The 23,348-nt window shown below is 45.9% G+C and overlaps 1 protein-coding gene across 4 annotated transcripts in view; it reads right to left on the bottom strand.

Moving 5' to 3' along the window:
- The window catches only part of myocd (myocardin), a 141,787-nt gene that overhangs the window by 30,471 nt on the left and 87,968 nt on the right, over nucleotides 1-23,348 (bottom strand). For all 4 annotated transcript variants that reach the window (XM_024401449.2, XM_042306073.1, XM_042306075.1 and 1 more), the window contains exon 4: nucleotides 22,794-23,012. In XM_024401449.2, the coding sequence (XP_024257217.1) occupies nucleotides 22,794-22,956 (163 nt within the window). In that variant the 5' untranslated portion in view covers nucleotides 22,957-23,012. The remainder of the gene's footprint in view (nucleotides 1-22,793; nucleotides 23,013-23,348) is intronic.

Genomic DNA, 23,348 nt, shown 5'->3' with positions numbered 1-23,348 from the left:
ACTGGCCAACAGTATAATGGTCATTTTAGATACGCTACACTGTCATAATACAAGTCATGTGTACTCAGTGCCAATAACATACAGTACTGTTTTTCAGCAAGGTTAATCAAGAACTACACTAGTGCAGACAGCTTTATCAAAAAAGGAATATTATGAACATTTAGTGTACACTTGCTTTCTACTGTTACAGACACAGGGGGAAATGTCTCATTTAAAAGTTGAGAGTTTAAAAAAAAATGGAATCATTTGAAGTGAAAATGATGTATAAAACCTAGGATGAACTTTGACACAATGACTAGTCAGACAAATCAACAATAAAGTTTGCATGGATGAACTGTACAGAACAGTTTCTTTCATTTCAAAACAATGGCACTAACCCAGCCTTTGTTCATTTCACGACACTCTTAGAAGTAAAGGTGCCTGGAAGAACCTTCTGGCTTGCCACACCGGCGGGACTTTTCCAGCTGAAAAGGGGTCTTTGAGGAACCCTTTGGAACCTTTTTGTGATGGGAGGGGTTTCATTTGTAATAATATAGAGGTGGCAGCCTATCAGATTGGAGGCGTGACTTTCACATAGTTATTTTTGGTCAACCGTTAGCGTAAATGTAATCGTGTTAAGTTTGTACAATGCAAGTTCAAATGTTCCTTGAATATTTATGCATGTTACATATTCTAATATAGTATTAACATTGCTGATTCCCACTTTGGGATTTGCATAGGCTCTTGAGGAAGTCATACAGTTCTGTCAGCCTCACTGAAGCTACAAATCTGCCCGTGTTTAACCTTAACATGTGATGACAACACAACAGAACAGGCGAACAGGAATGACATGTACTAAGCCATGCCTCAATTCAAGGCTTCCGCCAGGAGCCCCTCAACTAACCAAGGTGCAAATATGAACTATTGACAAGCAATTGTTACTTGAGGAACTCCAGGGTTTCTCGAGTCCCAAATATTTCTTAGAGTGCACACTGCACAGTGCATTACTGGGACCCAGTTTTTCCCCCTCAAAATAGCCACTGATAGGAAGTCTTGCATCCTTCACATCTTTGACATACAGCATCTCTGTGCATGGATTCCAGCTGTCCCTCGGCCATTTGTCAACCAGTGTATGTAAAGGAAGTGTGGCGGATTGTAGTAGTCTGAATCATATCACAAGTGTTTTATACCATGCTAACTATCCTCTCCCTGCTCCCTATCCTCTCCCTGCTCCCTATCCTCTCCCTGCTCCCTATCCTCTCCCTGCTCCCTATCCTCCCTCCTCCTCTGGTCCCTATCCTCTCCCTGCTCCCTATCCTCTCCCTGCTCCCTATCCTCTCCCTGCTCCCTATCCTCCCTCCTCCTCTGGTCCCTATCCTCTCCCTGCTCCCTATCCTCTCCCTGCTCCCTATCCTCTCCCTGCTCCCTATCCTCTCCCTGCTCCCTATCCTCTCCCTGCTCCCTATCCTCTCCCTGCTCCCTATCCTCTCCCTGCTCCCTATCCTCTCCCCTCCCTATCCTCTCCCTCCCTATCCTCTCCCTGCTCCCTATCCTCTCCCTGCTCCCTATCCTCCCTCCTCCTCTGGTCCCTATCCTCTCCCTGCTCCCTATCCTCTCCCTGCTCCCTATCCTCTCCCTGCTCCCTATCCTCCCTCCTCCTCTGGTCCCTATCCTCTCCCTGCTCCCTATCCCTCCCTGCTCCCTATCCTCTCCCTGCTCCCTATCCTCCCTCCTCCTCTGGTCCCTATCCTCTCCCTGCTCCCTATCCTCTCCCTGCTCCCTATCCTCCCTCCTCTTCTGGTCCCTATCCTCTCCCTGCTCCCTATCCTCTCCCTGCTCCCTATCCTCCCTCCTCCTCTGGTCCCTATCCTCTCCCTGCTCCCTATCCTCTCCCTGCTCCCTATCCTCTCCCTGCTCCCTATTCTCTCCCTGCTCCCTATCCTCCCTCCTCCCTGGTCCCTATCCTCTCCCTGCTCCCTATCCTCTCCCTGCTCCCTATCCTCTCCCTGCTCCCTATCCTCTCCCTGCTCCTATCCTCTCCCTGCTCCCTATCCTCCCTCCTCCTCTGGTCCCTATCCTCTCCCTGCTCCCTATCCTCTCCCTGCTCCCTATCCTCTCCCTGCTCCCATCCTCTCCCTGCTCCCTATCCTCCCTCCTCCTCTGGTCCCTATCCTCTCCCTGCTCCCTATCCTCTCCCTGCTCCCTATCCTCCCTCCTCCTCTGGTCCCTATCCTCTCCCTGCTCCCTATCCTCTCCCTGCTCCCTATCCTCCCTCCTCTTCTGGTCCCTATCCTCTCCCTGCTCCCTATCCTCTCCCTGCTCCCTATCCTCCCTCCTCCTCTGGTCCCTATCCTCTCCCTGCTCCCTATCCTCTCCCTGCTCCCATCCTCTCCCTGCTCCCTATCCTCCCTCCTCCTCTGGTCCCTATCCCTCCCTGCTCCCTATCCTCTCCCTGCTCCCTATTCTCTCCCTGCTCCCTATCCTCCCTCCTCCTCTGGTCCCTATCCTCTCCCTGCTCCCTATCCTCTCCCTGCTCCCTATCCTCTCCCTGCTCCCTATCCTTTCCCTGCTCCCTATCCTCCCTCCTCCTCTGCTCCCTATCCTCTCCCTCCCTATCCTCTCCCTGCTCCCTATCCTCCCTCCTCTTCTGGTCCCTATCCTCTCCCTGCTCCCTATCCTCTCCCTGCTCCCTATCCTCCCTCCTCCTCTGGTCCCTATCCTCTCCCTGCTCCCTATCCTCTCCCTGCTCCCTATCCTCTCCCTGCTCCCTATTCTCTCCCTGCTCCCTATCCTCCCTCCTCCTCTGGTCCCTATCCTCTCCCTGCTCCCTATCCTCTCCCTGCTCCCTATCCTCTCCCTGCTCCCTCCTCCCTGCTCCCTATCCTCCTCCCTGCTCCCTATCCTCTCCCTGCTCCCTATCCTCTCCCTGCTCCCTATCCTCCCTGCTCCCTGGTCTCCCTATCCTCTCCCTGCTCCCTATCCTCTCCCTGCTCCCTATCCTCTCCCTGCTCCCTATCCTCCCTGCTCCCTATCCTCTCCCTGCTCCCTATCCTCTCCCTGCTCCCTATCCTCCCTCCTCCCTGGTCCCTATCCTCCCTCCTCCTCCCTGCTCCCTATCCTCTCCCTGCTCCCTATCCTCCTCCTCTGGTCCCTATCCTCTCCCTGCTCCCTATCCTCTCCCTGCTCCCTATCCTCTGGTCCCTATCCCCTCCCTGCTCCCTATCCTCTCCCTGCTCCCTATCCTCTCCCTGCTCCCTATCCTCCCTCCTCCTCTGGTCCCTATCCTCTCCCTGCTCCCTATCCTCTCCCTGCTCCCTATCCTCCCTCCTCCTCTGGTCCCTATCCTCTCCCTGCTCCCTATCCTCTCCCTGCTCCCTATCCTCCCTCCTCCTCTGGTCCCTATCCTCTCCCTGCTCCCTATCCTCTCCCTATCCTCTCCCTGCTCCCTATCCTCTCCCTGCTCCCTATCCTCTCCCTGCTCCCTATCCTCCCTCCTCCCTGCTCCCTATCCTCTCCCTGCTCCCTATTCCTCCCTGCTCCCTATCCTCTCCCTGCTCCCTATCCTCTCCCTGCTCCCTATCCTCTCCCTCCCTCCCTCCCTCCCCCTATCTCTCTCCCTCCTCCTCCTCCTCTGGAAATCCCTATTCTCTCCCTGCTCCCTATCCTCCCTCCTCCTCTGCTCCCTATCCTCTCCCTGCTCCCTATCCTCTCCCTGCTCCCTATCCTCCCTATCCCTATCCTCCCTGCTCCCTATCCTATGCCCTATCCTCCCTGCTCCCTATCCTCTCCCTGCTCCCTATCCTCTCCTGCTCCCCCTCTCCCTGCTCCCTATCCTCTCCCTGCTCCCTATCCTCTCCCTGCTCCCTATCCTCTCCCTGCTCCCTATCCTCTCCCTGCTCCCTATCCTCCCTCCTCCTCTGGTCCCCCTGGAGAAGCAGCAGCCTGCTGGGCTGTGAGGCAGACTGGAGACTAGAGACAGGAAAGCAAAGGAAATCACTGTGTCTCCCCTAGAGGAGACCTGGGCCAGGGTGAGGAAGAGAGGAGACGCAGTAGAGGGGAGAGGAGGGGAAGGAGAGAGTGAGTGAGGAAGGGGAGAGGAGGCCAGAGTGAGTGAAGAGGTTTGTCATGGCAGAAGTGGCCTGGAGACGGTGGGGGGTCTGAGGTGTGTATGTCTGTCTGCAAGCGTGCGTCGGTGTGTGTGCGTATATATTTCCAACTGTTCATGCATGTGTGTGTGTGTCTGTGTGTATGTGTAGGGGAGGGCAGACATAGCAGCCGTCCCAGCCCTAACAGCAGCAGCTGGCTCTTATCTGTCTGAGAGCCATAGGTCTCCGTTTCAGACGGGACTCCTTTAATGGCTACACCCCCTCTGCTTACTGTCCCTGGCCAGGCCCACAGTACCAGAGAAACATGTACACTCTCCTCAGGTAAACACTCCCAGAGGAGGACCAATTAAATCATATATCAGAAACACAAGCCACGCAGGACTACCAGGCTGGTTTACATAGAAGCCATGCAGGACTACCAGGCTGGTTTACATAGAAGCCACGCAGGACTACCAGGCTGGTTTACATAGAAGCCACTCAGGACTACCAGGCTGGTTTACACAGAAGCCACGCAGGACTACCAGGCTGGTTTACACAGAAGCCACGCAGGACTACCAGGCTGGTTTACATAGAAGCCATGCAGGACTACCAGGCTGGTTTACATAGAAGCCACGCAGGACTACCAGGCTGGTTTACATAGAAGCCACGCAGGACTACCAGGCTGGTTTACATAGAAGTCACGCAGGACTACCAGGCTGGTTTACATAGAAGTCACGCAGGACTACCAGGCTGGTTTACATAGAAGCCACGCAGGACTACCAGGCTGGATTACATAGAAGCTACGCAGGACTACCAGGCCGGTTTACTATACATCACCATTGCAAATGACATGGAAACAAGGAAATCTCAGAAAATTGCATTTTAGAGTCTCCTGTTACTCCTATTACAGTACATGTGTTATCTGGGAAGAGAGGGACACTGCAGGGTGATAATAGGTCTGATTTTAGGCTGGATTAGTCAACACTGATAGGCCTGAGAATGATTCATACTTTTATCAGAGCAAATCGGCCTTATCAGAGAAACACAAACGTTCTCACGACCAGAGAGAAGAAATGGGGAGACAGAAGAAGAGAGGGGGGGAACATAAACGACAGAGTAGCACAGACACAAAGACTGGGGGAAAGGTAGAGAGAGTAATAGAGGCAGAGAGAAAGAAGACAGAGATGGCAAGAAAGTGAGACAGTAAGAGAGATAGAAAGAAAGGGAAAGAGTGTTTGAGACAGATTCAGTGCCAAACGAGGGTTCAACCCCAGTCTGGCGCTGTTCTGTGCTGGGTTCTCATTAAGGTTCCAAAGAGAACACACAGAACCCAAACTAGACGTGACAGATAGGAGGGCTGGGGCCAACAGATTCCCAGGACTACTGTAACTCTCTCTTTTAATTTTTGTCTCTCGCTCCCTCTTTCTCTATCGATGTCTCTCTGTCCCCCTCTTTTCAACATTTCGGACTCTTTCTCAACCCGCCCCCCCCTCTCTCTCTCTACACTCTGTCAATCTTTCTATTGTTCTCCCTCAACCTCACAGACCCTGGGATCAGAGGGTTGAACGTGCGAGCCGGGGCTATCTTTCCCTCCCCTTATCTATCCGTATCTCCCCTTTCTCTCTCCATCCATCTCTCTCGCAGTCCATTGGCTGCAGCCAATCTGAACAGAATCCCAAAACACAACAACGGGTGCGATCACACCATCCCAGACCCAGATTGAAGCCGTCTCATGCTAAAGCAAAACAGCAGGGATATTATTTGGTGTCTTTGTGGTTGTTTAGAGTTTGGCAATTGACTTTGCCTCCACTTCAGTCTGGGACGGCTGGCACGTGGCCACAAGGAGAGGAGGAGAGGAGGGAGAGCAGCGAGATATGCCTGGGGGCATCAGTAGAGAAGGCCCTGCTTCACTACGGCTTAGGCCTAACTCCTGGTTATTATCGTGGGCTTTGCGAGGTATTCCCAAAAACCTCTGTACACTTTAATATCTGAAAATGTAATAACTCCCGGTCGACTTTGTTGTTGTTAATGTGTGTCTATGACTAATAGTTTTTGATGGATGGAAAGCACTTCAAAAAGAGATACGATTTAGGCTATTCCAAAATGAGATTCCTCTGGCTTCAACAAGTGAGTATCAGACAATCATATTTGGAGCTGCTGGATCGTGAGTCATTAGTTAAGACTTAAAGCATGAGGCTTCCAGTCAGTGTCATTCCTGTCACTCTCACCAGCCCTCACAGACATGAGTTGGAAGGAGAGGAAAGAAAAACTCTCCAAACAAGGTACAATAGCAGATCCAGGAAAGGAGATAAAAGAGAATGGATAGAACAGATGGACAGAGAGAAAAGATAGACAGGTAAGAACAGAAAATATATGGAAAGAATGGATAGGAAAAAAAGGATGGTAGACAGCAGCTAGAGAGAAAGCAGGGATAAAGAAAAGGGATTCCTAGAGAGGATGGACACCTTTCCAACAAGTCCGTTTGTCAAATGTCTGCCTGCCAGAGCTACCCCGGTCAACTGTTAGCGCTGTCATCGTGAAGTGGAAACGTCTTGGAGCAACAGCGGCTCAGCCGTGAAGTGGTAGGCCACACAAGCTCACAGAACGGGACCGCCGAGTGCTGAAGTCGTCTGTCCTAGGTTGCAACACTCACTACCGAGTCCCAAACTGCCTCTGGAAGCAACATCAGTACAAGAACTGTTCGTCGGGAGCTTCATGAAGCGGGTTTCCGTAGCCAAGCAGCCGCACAAAAGCCATACGAAATGCCAAGCTTTGGCTGGAGTGGTGTAAAGTTCACCACCATTGGACTCTGGAGCAGTGGAAACGCTTTCTCTGGAGTGATGAATCACACTTCTGGCAGTCCGACGGACTAATCTGGGTTTGGCGGATGCCAAGAACTGAAGTTGGTGGAGGAGGAATAATGGTCTGGGGCTGTTTTTCATGGTTTGGCGTAGGCCCCTTAGTTCCAATGAAGGGAAATATTAACACTACAGCATACAATGACATTCTAGAAGATTCTGTGCTTCAAATTTTGTAGCAACAGTTTGGGGAAGGACCTTTCCTGTTTCAGCATGACAATGCCCATTGCTCAAAGCGAGGTCCAGACAGAAATGGTTTGTCGAGATCGGTGTGAAAGAACTTGACTGGCCTGCACAGAGCCCTGACCTGAACCCCATCCAACACCTTTGGGATGAAATGGAACGCCAACTGTGAGTCAGGCCTAATCACCCAACATCAGTGCCCGACCTCACTAATGCTCTTGTGGCTGAATGGAAACAAGTCCCCGCAGCAATGTTCCAACATCTAGTAGAAAGCCTTCCCAGAAGAGTGGAGGCTGTTATAGCAGCAAAAGGGGGACCAACTCCATATTAATACCCATGATTTTGGAATGAGTTGTTCGACAAGCAGGTGTTCATAAACATTTGGTCATGTGGTGTATTTATCTTTCCGTGTCTCCCGAGCGGGTCCTACACTTCCAAACGGTCTGGCTGAAATGAGCTGTCAACCGGGACGTTTTCTCACTCAATGAACAGAGACCAGGGCTATGTTATTGTTGGTAAGACCCAATGCACCATCAACCCCCCTCCGTCACGTCACACATCAGTATAGAGAAGGTAGACGTCACCCCCTAACTTCTGATTCAGGGTCAGATCCTCACATTCCCCTAATAGTTAAGGTTTTGATTGACAGTCGGGGTAACCTTACCCTAGACCTCTGCTTAAGGTTGCTGATGATGTTTCTTTGACAGAGTGATGTAGTTAGAATATACCCCAAGGCACAGATCAAGGATCAGCACACCCCCCCCACAGTGCAGGAATATGGCAGCCACGGGCCACATGCAGCTCCCCGAGTCGATCACTGTTATCTGTTGGAACGGATTCCACTTGACTCCTCAGGACACACCCACACACTTATTAATAGGCTTGGAAGGGTGTGTGTGTGTGTGTGTGTGTGTGTGTGCGTGTGTGTGTCTCTGTCTGTCCGTCAGTGTATGCGTGCCTGCGCGTACCTTAGTGTGTGTGTTCTTATCTTCACTCTAAGACATTCATCAGGAATTACACTTTCTGCCATTTTGCGTTCAAACCAAACACACAGCTCCATGTTCTGTCTCTGTTCCTCAGGATGTTGAGAGGCTTGACTTATGCAAGTTGTCAGTAAGAAATTACACCGTCGTCACGCTGCCCGATTGATTTGGTACACTGCGTTTTTATTATTTCCCCTGCGATAGGTAATTTGGTCAAACAAACCTCTCTTTCTCTCCTGATTCCAAAACCTGAAACAACAAAGGAGGACCAATAGCTACAGAGACATGCTTTTAACTCCCAGGGGACAGTCACTGCACTTTAAAAAAAATGCTGGGTTAAAAACAACCCAATTTGTGTTCTTTGGTAACCCGGCGCTGGGTAAATATTGGACTGAACACACACCGGGTGATTTTGACCCAGACAGTTGGGTGGCACGAATAACCCAACATGTCGGGATTACCCAAACATGGGTTAATTGAACCATTAGTTGGGTACTTGTTACTTTCCTGCTGGGTTTTGAATGCATTTTCAGGAGGCGTGGCTTATTAGGCGTGTGGCTTTCAGATCAATCTTATTTCCCACCCGTGAGAGTAGTCGTGTTCATCACGTTACGTTTACATGCTGTAAATTGCATTTTTCCTTCATTTTTCTACTAGAATATTAAGATGATCTATTACATATTATAATAAGGCGGTATCTATCCAACAATGGGATTTGCATAGGCTTTTAGGTAAGTGATACACTTCTGTAAGCCTTATTGAAGCTACAAAAATGTAAATGTTCAACCTTAACATGTGATAACTATACAACAGAACAGATGAAATTACATCTACTCTCAACAAACAACTATGTGAAAGCCACCCCCCCCTTACTCAACTGGGGTGGCAGGGTAGCCTAGTGGTTAGAGCGTTGGACTAGTAACTGGAAGGTTGCAAGTTCAAACCCCCAAGCTGACAAGGTACAAATCTGTTGTTCTGCCCCTCAACAGGCAGTGAACCCACTGCTCCTAGACCATCATTGAAAATAAGAATTTGTTCTTAACTGACTTGCCTAGTTAAATAATGGTAAAATAAATACAAATAAACTACATCTTCTGATCTGACCTGCTGGGTCATATCTCAACAACCCAGCGCCAATAACCCAGCATTAACAACCCAACCGTGCTCTTTTTAAAGAAAACAACCCAACTAAGTGACCCAACACCTGCAACCCAAATGTTGTTTGAGGGTCGGAAAATAACTGTATTAGCTCTCAACTCCAATGCACACACACACACACACACACACCCCATCACAAGAAGCAGTAACTGTATTAACCTCTGCACACTGCTCTTGCCAGCGTGGTTTTGGAAACTTGCATTACTGTGTTATTTGAAGGTAATTGGATAAACTGAAGCTGATTCTGTGTACTCGGATAATCAGATTATGAACCAGAGCGTAAATGTTGGTTTTGACCTCATTGGCTATGACAGTATCCATGTCCAGGACGCATTCTGCCTTTGGGACCCGATTCAGGACCAGTGACCCAGTAGATTTGTAGTGGTTAACATGAACAATTATAATTAATGCATTCATTATTTACATGTAGGCATTCTACTGTAAAACAGCTCCTAAACGCTAAAAGGTACACGTGATGTACTGTCCATAGAGACATCATGCAGTAAGACCAAAGAGGCCCTACCGCAGAACAAAGCATGTAACAGTTGCTCCGAGATCAGGGACACACCTTCCCTAACCCCTGCGCTCATCTGATCACACACGCATATTCCACTAGCTCAACGGATCACACACACACACACACACACACACACACACACACACACACACACACACACACACACACACACACACACACACACACTCACGTAGCCTTGCTCAGATCGGACTCACAACGTGGGCCGTGCGGGGTGAGATTGTGTATTGTGTCACCACGACCAGAGGTGTCATACTGTCTCCCTCTCCTCTCCCCGCCAGGGTGAGGGATGGTATTACTGGATGCCTGTCGGCTGAGCAGTGGACCAAAGCCATGATCAGAAACCAGAGGACTTACAGACGCCACACGGGAAGGAGGGAGGAGGAGCGGGGAGCAGGGGGAAGAGGGGAAAGAGAAGGAAAAAGGGGGATGAAACAACAACCGAAATTCAGCCTAGAGCATAGACTAATGGTGTTCCAGGGACAAGCTTACATTCCAGGTCATCATTAAACACTAGGCTGGCTGAATTAACCCAATAGGCTAAATCGATTTTTTTTAAATGCCTGTTACCTTCCCAAAAGGCCTACAATACAGTAGATCAGACACCCCACTGGTAGTCCAATGAATGCCACACACAGTACACAACCCAACCCCCAAACACACACTCTCTCCAGCGCCTCTCTGATAAGCCCTTGGCAGGTGTCAGCTGTCTGTGGAGGCTCCTGGGGGAGAGACTCCCTGATTACCCCTCTGGCTGACTGACTGATTTGACAGCCATGTCTGTTTCTCTGTCTCTGAAGGGATACACCTTGCCACAGTGTTGACAAGGAGGCCATTCACTAACAGCATACTTCACACAGACCTGCTAACTGACTGCTGTGCGTGTGTGTGTGTGTGTGTGTGTGTGTGTGTGTGTGTACGTCCATGTGCATGCGCGCGTATGTGTCTGTCTGGGGGTCTGAAAACTTGACAGGTAAAGAAATGTTTCTGTCTCTCGAGACCCTATCTTGGCCGAGGCAGCACTTCACTCACTGCACATCAACTTTATCTACCGACTCTGACTTGGAATCAGACAGCGAGTGATTTGTAAGAGGAGTAAAAGATACTGGATTAGTGAGACAGAATCAGAGACAAAAGTTGTTGTTATCTGTGTGAATGTGTCTGTTTTAGTAATGGAGCCATTAGCAGAGGAGATAACACACAGCTTGCTCTGGGAGAGTGTTTTCACCTCTTGACTTCCAGGGGAAATCTACCGCCTGGGTATAACAGTCAAACCAGGCCCACCACTGAGACAAGAGGTTAAACACACATAGCATCATACCATTTCCAGGGCCCATTGTACAAAATAGAATGTTCCATTTGCAGGTGAAGAAAAGCCATCTCGTCGCCTTGGCCCAATGTACTGGTATGCCAAACCAAACATAATTTATTCATATTACAAATACCAAAGCCAGTCTGCCGTATTCTTAGTAAATATTGAGTTGGTCCAGTGATGCGTCTCCTCAGGACCTCACATTTATGAAATCTCATAAAAACAAGGGTGGTTTTTCAGTGTGGGAGAGGTTGTAGTGTCCTCTGAGAGACAGACTTCTGAGTGAGTTGGTGTGTGTGTGTTGTCTGTCGTATGTGTGTGTGTGTGTTGTCTGTCGTGAGTGTGTGTGTGTGCGCGCATGTCCGTGTGTATGTGACCTTGTGTTGTAGGGCTTGGCTGTGTATTTAGGTGGAACATTGAGCAGCGTGGAGGTTCTTATCACCCCTGTCTGTTTTGGAGGGGAACATACATCGCCTTCTTGGAGGGATTGCTGCCTGGCCTAGCCTGGAATGTCCTGCTGGAAACGTCTGCTATTGGCTGAACACGACAGGTCACCTGTCAGGATGCTGGTCAAACTCCACGCAGACAGAAGACGTGAGTGTAGAGGAGATAAATAAGAAGATATTCAGTAGGTTTCTGGGCAGATACAGAGAGCGGAGAGATGACTGGGGAGGAAGATAAGAAGAAAAACATTCAAGAATACGAGATGTTCAATTCCTGTGTGACAGACTGGCTTTCAAACCCAGGTTGTCCATGCAACTCAAGGCTAGCCATTATAGCTTTGGGAGAGAACACAAGTCCTCAGGTTTCAGCCAAAATTGCTCAACACGCAAGCATGGTTCATTGAACTGCCTTCAGTGCAGTGGGTCTACTAGTAGGTCTTGTTTTAACACACTGTCCATGTCTGACAAACATTGCTGTTTTGATGTACTGTATCACATGCAACCAAGAACAGAATTTGCAAACAGTTTCTTCCTCCCTCTACCATCCCTCCTACTCCTAATTGAATTGGAAAGCCTACTTGCAAACAAGTCAATATCACAAGACAGTGGTCCATATAAAACAAAAGCAAACCTTTGACACAAAACCCAAATCCTTCTTAAACTCCTCTTCAATTTGTATGAAAATTCCACTCAGTTGTGTTGGAGATGATGGGAATGTAAAATAAATAAAGAAGTAGCATCAGAGTAGCAGAGACTTCCCAAAGACATAATTGCAGGCCAGCCATTTTGACCTGTGATGAAGAGTCAGCTGCATGCGTCACTGATAGGATCTCCAAAGCAATCGCTCCGGCCGACCAAAATCTCAATATATGAGTTGGTATTCTGTTGTTTTTGCTCTAGCCAATTCCCATAGTCAAGCGGCTGGTATGTCAGCTGAAACCTTTAAAAATACGAGCCTCACAGCCTCTCTGCCGTGTTTTGTTTGGCCTTTGGGATAGGCAGCTTTCAGGAGACATCTGAGGCAGCATGTGTTGGATTCTCTGCTCTCCACTTTAATGAAGACCACATCCATAAACAGACGAGGAGGCTGGGTCTATTGGACCGACTGGGTGTGTAAAGGCCTACCAACCCACTGCACTGGTTCATTCTACTGTATCTGCAGGTGAACCACACGTTGGCTCTATTGTGGGAGGTAATAGATGGAGTCGACATTTCACTCAATCATCTCCCAAAGCACCCCGTGTACAAGTGTAGTTTGCAACTACATCACGAGAATAGAGGTGAGGAGAGAAACTGGGATGTCCTTCTATTTAACACCGTGGAGCTTTTACAACGTCGTCTTTGGAAGAACAATTTCCAGACTTATCTAACCGCCGTGAGCCTCATTCCAAACACCTGTTGAGGTTGGGTTGCCTGAAAATCCAATGGAAACCTTGTGCTTTCCGCCTGCCTCACTGACTATGGTAGGTCCCTAGGACAGGTGGGAAGGTTCTGAGGCATACATGCCTTCATGCTGGGAGGGAAATCATAAACAGATTATATGACTTTTTTTTACAGAATAATAAAAGTGCCTTGATGTTGAGAGTCTGTGTTGTTGTCTACCACACAAATCACACTGCTTCAAAGTGCTACAAAAGGAGGCATGTGGGACCTGGCGACGCCACTTTGTGTTTGTTGGCCTGCTTGTTGATATGAGTTCTTTATACCCTATAATTGTTTTGATTTACTGATCATTGTCCAGGGTAACGGGATGTCTAGGGCAGGTCTCTGTGTGCACTCCTATCATCCACAGCATGTCTGTAATCACAACCATGTGCTTTCCCATTCAAATTAACATATGGTTCTAACTTTCCCCCTATTTTGACTAATACATACCTGGGTTGCTGACTAGTAAAACCGTAAAATGAATTCTTCTTTTGTTATTTGCAACACATGAGGATGGTTTGGGAGTGGGGAGTGGAGAGGGAGGAATGTTACTGAGAATGATTTCACCTTGCATGCAACCTCTCTCCATCTCTCTCTCTCCCCTTTATTAATAGTCCGATTGTGTACCTTTGTTACACAGCTGGTAGCACAGAAGATGTTTCAATTCTCCTCTGGTTTTCTCTGTGTCTTTGGTTTTAGCAGCTGTAACTCTCTATCATTCTAACATCTTTATCGGGCTTATAAAGGCAGAGAAAAGATTTTGAAACAGTGAAGAAGGAAGCCCCCGCATCGAAAACAGAAGACACAATCAATTTCATATGAGAACTTCCTCATACAGCATTCATCCATTCACATACGGTGCGTTCGGAAAGTACTCTTTTACTTTTTCCTCATTTTGTTATGTTACAGCCTTATTCTAAAATGGATTATTTTTCCTCATCAAACACACGATGCCCCATAATGACAAAGCAAAAACAGGTTTTTAGATATTTTTGCTAATTTATTTCAAATAAAAAAACAGAAATACCTTATTTACATAGGTATTCAGACTATTTGCTTTGAGGCTCGAAATTGAGCTCAGGTTCATCCTGTTTCCATTGATCATCCTAGAGATGTTTCTACGACTTGATTGGAGTCCACCTGTGTTAAATTCAATTGATTAAACATGATTTGGAAAGGTACACACCTGTCTATATAAGGTCCCACAGTTGACAGTACATGTGCAAAACAGTGCAAAAACAAGCCATGAGGTCGAAAGGAATTGTGTTGAGGCACAGATCTGGGGAAGGGTATAAAAACATCTCTGTGGGGGAGAAGGGCCTTGGTCAGGGAGCTGACCAAGAACACGATGGTCACTCTGACAGAGCTCCAGAGTTCCTCTGTGGAGATGGGAGAACCTTCCAGAAGGACAACCATCTCTGCAGCACTCTACCAATCAGGCCTTTATGGTAGTGTGGCCAGACGGAAGCCAATCCTCAGTAAAAGGCACATGACAGCTCGCTTGGAGTTTGCCAAAAGGCACCTAAAGGACTCTCAGGCCATGGTAAACAAGATTCTCTGGTCTGATAAAAAATAAAATTGAACTCTTTGGCCTGAATGCCAAGCGTCACGTCTGGAATAAACCTGGCACCATCCCTACGGTGAAGCATGGTGGCAGCATTGAGCTTGAGAGGATCTGCAGAGAAAAATGGGAGAAACTCCCCAAATACAGGTGTTTCAAGCTTGTGGCGTCATACCCAAGAAGACTCAAGGCTGTAATCGTTGCCAAAGGTGCTTCAGCAAAGTACTGAGTAAAGGGTCTGAATACTTATGTAAATGTGATATTTCACTCTTTTTCAGTAGTGTGTGTAGATTGATGAGGTAAATAAAACAATGTAATCAATTTTAGAACAAGGCTGTAACGTAACAAAATTTGAAAAAAGTCAAAGGGTCTGAAACTTTCCGAAGGCACTGTATATTAAGTCGTAAAGCATAAGTGACACCTCATTTGATGTCAAATCAATGTTTTGCTTTGTACACATGTATAGGCCTAAACAGTGATGAACGACTAATGGTTTAAATTGATTTTTAAAATATTTTCAGCGTTAGTGTATTGGTAAATGGCATTCATCTTTGAATTCTGGGCCTTTATTTTGTTGAATTCAGAGATTCATTTGTTAACCCTTTACACTCGTGGGAGTTGGCCTGTAGGGATAGGGCTAAATTGAAATGTTTCTTCATGAGTGTTTGGCTCGTGGGGTATAAATTTGCAAATATTTTTTTTAAAATCTGTTTTTCTTTGTCATTATGGGGTATTGTGTGTAGATTGATGTAAAAAAAAATAAAAAAAATTCCATTCTAGAATAAGGCTGTAACGTAAGAAAATATGGAAAAAGTCGAGGGGTCTGAATACTTTCCGAATGCTCTGTTAATGCCACACATATTATCAATAACTGAGAATTCAGATTGATCTCTATATCTTTGTCTCCTTCTCCCAGAGTGGAATGAGGTCTCTCTCTCTCTTTCGTTTCTCCTTTCCCGTGAGCTGGATCAGAGCTGTATATTGTGTTTCTGTTTTCCTTTCCACTGAGTGGATTTCTCTCCTTGGTAAAAATTCACCATCTAAAGCTCTTGTATCCACAATACAACACCTGGAAAAAGAAACTCTCCGTTAATCTTCGCTGCCCTAAGAATCTGATGTGTTAAAAGCGTTAGCTCCTGTCTACCAAACCACATGTGAGAGCTGGGCCAGCAGCGTAGCGCACTGTGGCAGGCTAGCAGGAGCACACAGCTCTTTTTTTTACAATAACTCTGTGGGTTAGATTCAGGTCATTGTGGCCTTTCTTGACTGAGCACATTGTTTAATGTGCCACTGTTAAAAATATCTAATAATAGAATACACTGGAAGTGATGGCCTCATATTTATCGGCAGAGTGGGAGGCGATGGTTCTGCAGAAAGATTTTAATTCCGGATATGTTTTATCTTCCCGGTGAACGGCTGATGAATTAATAAACATGCCGTGCCTTAGATTAGATCAATGGCAATGTTTACGCAACGGCATTTAATCATACCGTATCGCACTGATTACTGGTACCGCCGAGACTATATACTGCGTACTTAAGCTACCCAAATCTTTACTCACTTTGTGTGTGTGTGTGTGTGTGTGTGTGTGTGTGTGTGTGTGTGTGTGTGTGTGTGTGTGTGTGTGTGTGTGTGTGTGTGTGTTTGACACAGACCAAACAACAAAGTTAACATCAATTCCAGGTAACCTTTAAGCTTCTTTAATGAAGTTAATTGGTCCGCCTCTAGTGATAGATGATTTTGAGGCAACAATTGCTCTCCTAATTCACCCACATTAATCCATGATTTCCTATTTTGTCAAACCCCTAAGCCCGATCCATAGTATTTCCATCTGATTGCTACTTCCCTGTTGGCAGAGGCTTAGGTGAGCAATAGCTTTCAATTACCTCTTAATTCAAATTCAAATCAAATAAAATTTTATTTGTCACATGCGCCGAATACAACAGGTGTCGTAGACCTTACAGTGAAATGCTTACTTACGAGCCCCTAACTGACAATGCAGTTTCAAAAAATACGGATAAGAATAAGAAATAAAAGTAACTGTTAAAAAAAAGCTGTTATTTATAAAAATACATAGTCCACCACCCCTTGTCTTACCAGACTCTGCTGTTCTATCCTGCCGGTGCAGTGTATAACCAGCCAGCTGTATGTTGATAGTGTCGTCATTCAGCCACGACTCCATGAAGCATAAGATATTACAGTTTTGAATGTCTCGTTGGTAGTTTAATCTTCCTCGTAGGTCATCTATTTTATTGTCCAAAGATTGCACGTTTGCTAGCAGAATGGAAGGAAGTGTGGGTTTATTCGATCGCCTACGAATTCTCAGAAGGTAGCCTGCCCTCCGACCCCTTTTTCTCCACCTCCTCTTCACGCAAATCACGGGTATCTGGGCCTGTTCCCGAGAAAGCAGTGTATCGTTCGCGTCAGGCTCGTCAGACTCGTTAAAGGAAAAAAAGGATTCTGCCAGTCCGTGGTGAGTAATCGCAGTCCTGACGTCCAGAAGTTATTTTCGGTCATAAGAGACGGTAGTGACAACATTATGTACAAAATAAGTTAAACAATAAGTTACAAACAAGGCAAATTTACAAACAAAAAACTATTGGTTGGGGGCACGTAAAACGTCTGCCTTCTTTAGATGCTATTTAGATGCTACTCTCAAATGCAATCCAGGCCACACTGCTTCTTCAGTCCACATCAAGCCAGAGAGACAATCATTAGTATAGACAATCATTGTGTCGTCACACAATACTGCTAATTGTTTGTACTAGATTCATGACAGAAAATATGACAATTCAGATTGGTTTCAGTCCAGGCAAGAGACCATGTCTCAATAGTACTGTATAGTTGGCCCATCTCTTCACCGGATCCTGATACCACGGAATTGACTCCTTGAGAGGTATGAGTGGCAGAAGAGCAGCTGGTCCATCACAAGGACTCATGGTTAAGGATTAAATCTGTGACATCATCTCACGTCGTTAATTAACTGTTGGAGATAGACGGCAGACGCGCCACTCTACTAGTGCCACCTCATCCACTTAAAATACATTCAGAGTGAACCATAGTACATGTCCAAATGATGACGTGTCCTCAAGGTCAATTATGAGGGAATGAATGACGAAGAGTTAAATCTACTCCAGAGAGGGTCTGCTCTCTCTCTCTCTCTCCTCTCTCTCTCTCTCTCTCTCTCTCTCTCTCTCTCTCTCGCTCCCTCTCTCTCTACTACAACTGCAGTCAGTGCCCCTTATTTATATTAGCTGCAAACCAACTTCAACTGTACATTCCAGCTAGGTGAGCATAGACTTGGCGAAGGGGGAGCCAAATATTTCAAAGCTTACAACAAAACGTCAACTATCGATGTCCAGTCAACATGCAGGCAGAACTCTTGGCATAATACAGAACATTTTTGCAACAAAGGTAACGATGCCGTATTTATATGGCTGAGCTCAGAGGTCCCTGCTAGTATACGTTTCAATAAGGTTTTACTGTAATACAAGCACAATGTGAAACCAATTACCAACCAGCCCAGGGTCAGTCGGCACTACAAACAGCGTCTCCTGGCCTCTCAGGTTTTATACCGTATGTCGCTCAGATACAATTATTTATTTTCTGTTCTCCCATTCAGGGTGATTTTCACCTCGCATTTAACAAATAATAAATGTGTTTACGACTGGTCTTGCAAACTGAGGTAATATTTGCCCTGAGAAATGCCCGATCCATCAACTAATCCTCCGTCGTCTTCGAGCCTTTCTCCGTTCGGAGCTGAGCAGCGGTCCGATGATGAATGAACATCTGAGTAATTTCACGGTTGAATTAAGAGCTTAAAACAACAGCAGAGGAAAGTACATCGGCACACATTCCACCTGTTGCCTAATGAGACAACGCTGGGCCCTAGCTGTTATTGTGTTTTTATTTTCACATCTGAGATATAGCTTTTGGCAATTGTGTAGAAAGCTCTTTTTGTAAGATGCCAAGAAGTAAACAAATGCTTAGAACAGAGCATTACCATATCCACCGAAGCATTACTGCTGTGACCCTGTCTTCAGATCTCTGGCGTGAACACTATCCTATACATTAGTTACAATTACAGTTTTTTCGACATACATTTGTTTGGCAACATTCACCGGGTGGATGATATGAGGAGAGCATCAATGTACTCATGATGACATTTCATTAATCAGTCCTCTTATCATTAGTGTGAAAACGGTGTGTGGGTCCACTTAACTGACCCGACCCAGGATCCCAATTATCCCAGTGATCAAGTGATCATCTCCGCTCACTTCATAGGCCAATCTGTTCCAGATGGGTGTAATCCCCCATCCGTGGACCAATAATCCTCACCAAATCACCATGGAATCCACATGAAAGCAAGGCATGCAGGGAGAAGAAGGTGCGGCATGCCACGGAACCCAGATTGAAACAATATGGTTCTCCACTGCAGGTGTCGGAGAACCCAGACGTGCCAAACAACCTTTTTCCCTCAGACCTCTCCTCCTCATCTCCCCCTCCCTCGTTTCACCAAACGAAAATAGTATTTTTTTCCCAGATTTCTATCAGGTAAAGCTGTGGGTTTGTTTTCACATGAAAACCCTGTGAAGAATTACACTCGCATTGAACCACCTTACAAATCGGTAACCGGAACGCTACCCAATCAAGATCTTTGATGTGGGGCCAGTGAGATTTGATTGCAAGTTTATGAGGCTTGTACTCTGGAAATACCTATCCCATAAATAAAAGGATATCACTATTGGACTCTTCAATCTAAATTTCAGGAAGTCAGTTCTTGGTTGAAGTGTTTCAAGTCTCACGTGATGGGAGTAATCGATCATTTGAATCAACCTGCTCTTGAGAAGGTAATCTGACGTTTAAGGGGTTTACATGAGAACATCTGACTTGGAGTGTGTATATCAATAGTGTAATTGTTGCTTCATTTCCTTCTTTCCTCTCCTTCACCTGCATCGATCTGGACGATATGGATCTGGATGCATTAGGAACTTGCTATCCAGCTTTTTTATGCCAGTGCAGGATAGAGGAAAGGAGACAAGGAGAGGAAACCACTCAAGACTATCAAGGGGCACCCATAAAGTCCTCTGACTGAGTCACGTCTTCCATACTGAGTAGTGGAGGAGGAAGATTTCTGTGTTATTTCATTGCAGTGAAAGATGCCCTATGAGCTACAATGGGAGGGTATAGGCATCTGTTGCCAAACTTGTGTGAACGATGCCATCCTGTGGACTCTTTCAACACCTTAAAAGACTTGGTATGACTTGGCAAGAGATCTAGCCCTCTTTTCAACTCTAAATCACCATATAAACAAGATACAAGATACAACAAGTCAATTCAAAGTATTTTTTTATGTTAAACCCAGCAGAGATACTTTGAAATTAATAATGCTGCATATTGACCTTTAAACAACATATTACAAGTCTACATTAAAGTTTCCCCTTCACAATCATAACACTGATTAAATCACATTTTTGCAGGCTGTACTTTTCTACTTTAACCGACTAGGGTGGTCATATGTGATGCTGTGTTTAGGAATTACAAGGTTATAACGACTGCCAGAATCACACGTGAGAAGCATTCATTCACCATGAGAGAGAAGAGGAGAGTTCTCATGATTAGATGCCGACTAAGAACATGACCGTCTGGCTAGAGGCCAAGTTTGAGACACTGCTGGGTTTATGTTAACACACACACACACAGATGGATGTGCACACACACACACACACACACACACACACACACACACACAAACACACACACACACGCACACACACGCACACACACACACACACACACAAACACACACACACACGCACGCACACGCACACACACACACACACACACACACACACACACAGAGCGTGAGTGCTGAGTGCTGTGCGTGTCCCAATGGTGCTTGCTGAGGGAGGTGTGTATCGCGTGTTTCCGCGGCTTGCTGCTGTTAAAGAGGTGTGAGGGCGGCTGCGGACTGCAATAAAATCCTAGACGGTCACTGTAACCGTCTTCTTGTTGGGATCTAACTCCTGTAAAACTGGACTCACATTTAACTTCTTAACTGTATTTTCCCTGCAGACATTTACAAAGTGTTCATTTACAACGAGCCTTAGAAACCAGACATTCGGTTTATCGTATCACCATGACATAGTTGCGTAAATTAAAAAGGCGACTATGACCAAATCAGCCTTATCGTTACTTTATATTTGGACTCTGTCGTCAAGTCTTTGGCAAGAGCACTGGGAGACGTGGTCAAGATCCTGAGGCATTTTACTGTTGTTGTTTTTCTCCACTCTCTCGCCCTCTCTATCTGTCTTCAGGACTGATTTGAAAGAAGAAGACGGGAGAGCGAGAGAGGAGAAAAAAATGAATGGCTAAAAGTTGAGGAGATTCCAGTTTATGTTTGTCTGTCTCTTCCATTACTTTTAGCCACACATGACATCATGGAAAAGAAGTGAGGAGAGGAGAGGAGAGGAGTGGGCTTGAGGAGGAGTGAAGTGGGAAGAGGCTGTATTTCTCTCAGCGTCGTTCCTTCGTTTCGCAGGGAGTCCAGGGGGATACATCATTCTAAAAATACACATTTATATCACTGGATTCCTCAAATACTTTCATCTTCAGACCCTTGTGATGCCAGTGGCATTTAAGCTGGTTTGATTAGGGCTGTGAAGTTGAAAAGCAGAGCGTACAGATATTTCATCGCAGATTAATCATCAGGTGGCTTTAATAAAATGTTCAAACAATCTTGTTTTATCTGGCGCGGGAAGGAACTTGGCAGGGACTCACCGTACATACTTACCTATTTATCTGGTATGTATGTTGGTAGAAAATATAAGTGATTTACTTTAAAAGAGGCCTGTATGTAACTAAGTTACAAAAGAAAATAACCAAAATTATTTTGGTCATAGATTTACGAAAATCTAGATATAATTCGTTATCTTGTGTGATTGATTCAGCCAATCCAATCAATCTGCTGATCACTATCGTTAGTGTCATCGGGGGTGGCAGGTAGCCTAGTGGTTAGAGCGTTGGACTTCGATCGAATGCCCAAGTTGACAAGGTAAAAATCTGTTGTTCTGTCCCTGAGCAAGGCAGTTAACCCACGGTTCCTAGGCCGTCATTGAAAATAAGAATTTGTTCTTAACTAACTTGCCTAGTTAAATAAAGGTACAAAATATATCTATCTTTACATGATCTGTGTAGCAATATTATTCATATCTCAGAGCCATTTGCATTACTAGTTGTAGCCTAATGTTAGCTAGCTAACATTGAACCTGGTTGGTTAGCTACTTGCAGATTCATGCAGGGTAGTTACGTTATGAGTTGGGATTATGGTTCATTGTTTAGCTAGCTAGCTAGCTACATGTCTAAAGAAAAGACTCCACTATGTCCATTTCAATAGAATGTTCATGATGTCACTGAGACAACTGTCGATAGACGTTGCTGGTAAATTTACTCTGGCTATCGACTCCGATTTCAGAGCACTCTCTTCCGAGAGTGCCAGAGCACAGATTAAATTACGAATTTACGAATGCTCAACACCCGTTGAATATGGCCGGTGTCAGTAAACATTGTCAAAAAAGCATAATTAAATAGTTGCCAGCAGCACAGTTGCAGTCACCAACGCTCTGGATAACATAAAATGGTCAGTAAAATGGTCAGAGTGAGGTGTTCTCTCATTTGTGTCAGGAAGTAGTCAGCTAGCTTTGGTGCTTGACTGCTGTTGTTAGGTCAGAACGCTCGGATCAACCCTACTCCTCGGACAGAGCATCAGTGTGCGTTTACGAACTGACAATGAGATAACACTCTGAGTTTACAATCACCCAGAGCATGTTCTAGCACTCCAGATTAAATTTACGAACACAACCATAGTATAAACCAACCTTTAGTCTTGACATCTTTGGTTGTTTAGTACATAGTACATTTAGTACATTCCCTTAAGGAGATGGTTGGGGCTAAAGCATAAGAGTGTGTGAACAATGGGTGTAGAGAAAGAAGAGCTCTCCTGTAGGTGTGCCAAAGCATTCAAGGGCCATTTTCTCAAAAGCTGAGGTAACAAGTTTATTAACTTTCAAAGCAGAATTACTTTCCCATTTTTCCAAAACTGTAGTGTATGATATACCATTTTCTAGCTGTGAGTCTCTACTTGTATGTAATGTAAAAAACAACTTTTCAAATGTTGCTACATAAGAGCGAATCAAGCCGGTCAGTCACAAATGTTAGTCCTGTTTATATTTTCATTTAATTAGAATTATAACTAATATTATTGAAACTCACCATTCTTTCCCCCAGTGGTTGAGGGATGCTTCCTGGTTGTGTGGTTACTGGGGTCCTTCCTGTCCCAGGGGTCCTCCTCGTCCTCTTTAGTCTTTAGGTGTCCAGGACTTTGCCTGTTCTCCTTACTGTGGACAGACAGCTCAGTAGTTTTCACTGCATTCATGTCGCACACTGCAACGCTGTGTTCCCCTCTGGATGACTCCTTTACTGGGGGTCCCCCTGTCAGAGAAAGAGAGGACACATCCTGTCACGACTCCATAGGTTGATGTCATGATAACACAGAGGTCACCGTGCTGGATATTGTTGCTGCCTCAGCGTCTGTCAACTCCTGGTTAAAAACAACAACTGGTCAATTCATATCCAACTGACGTTACAAGACGAGAAATATACGCCATAGATAAACGTCACACAACGAGAAATCTACGCCTTCACATTTTGAATGACGCTGTGGTTCTAAACCCTGTGGTTCTAAACCATTATGTTAGTGTGTGCCGTTCCAACAGCCCTACAGCGTTTAGTATTGTCTTTGGTTTAGAAACCACCTGAGCCTGCTGA

This window comes from Oncorhynchus tshawytscha, linkage group LG25, assembly GCF_018296145.1.
Source record: "Oncorhynchus tshawytscha isolate Ot180627B linkage group LG25, Otsh_v2.0, whole genome shotgun sequence".
NCBI classification, from domain to species: Eukaryota; Metazoa; Chordata; class Actinopteri; order Salmoniformes; family Salmonidae; genus Oncorhynchus; species Oncorhynchus tshawytscha.
Note: the sequence above shows the minus strand (reverse complement) of the source record. Positions and strands in the feature narration are given on the sequence as shown.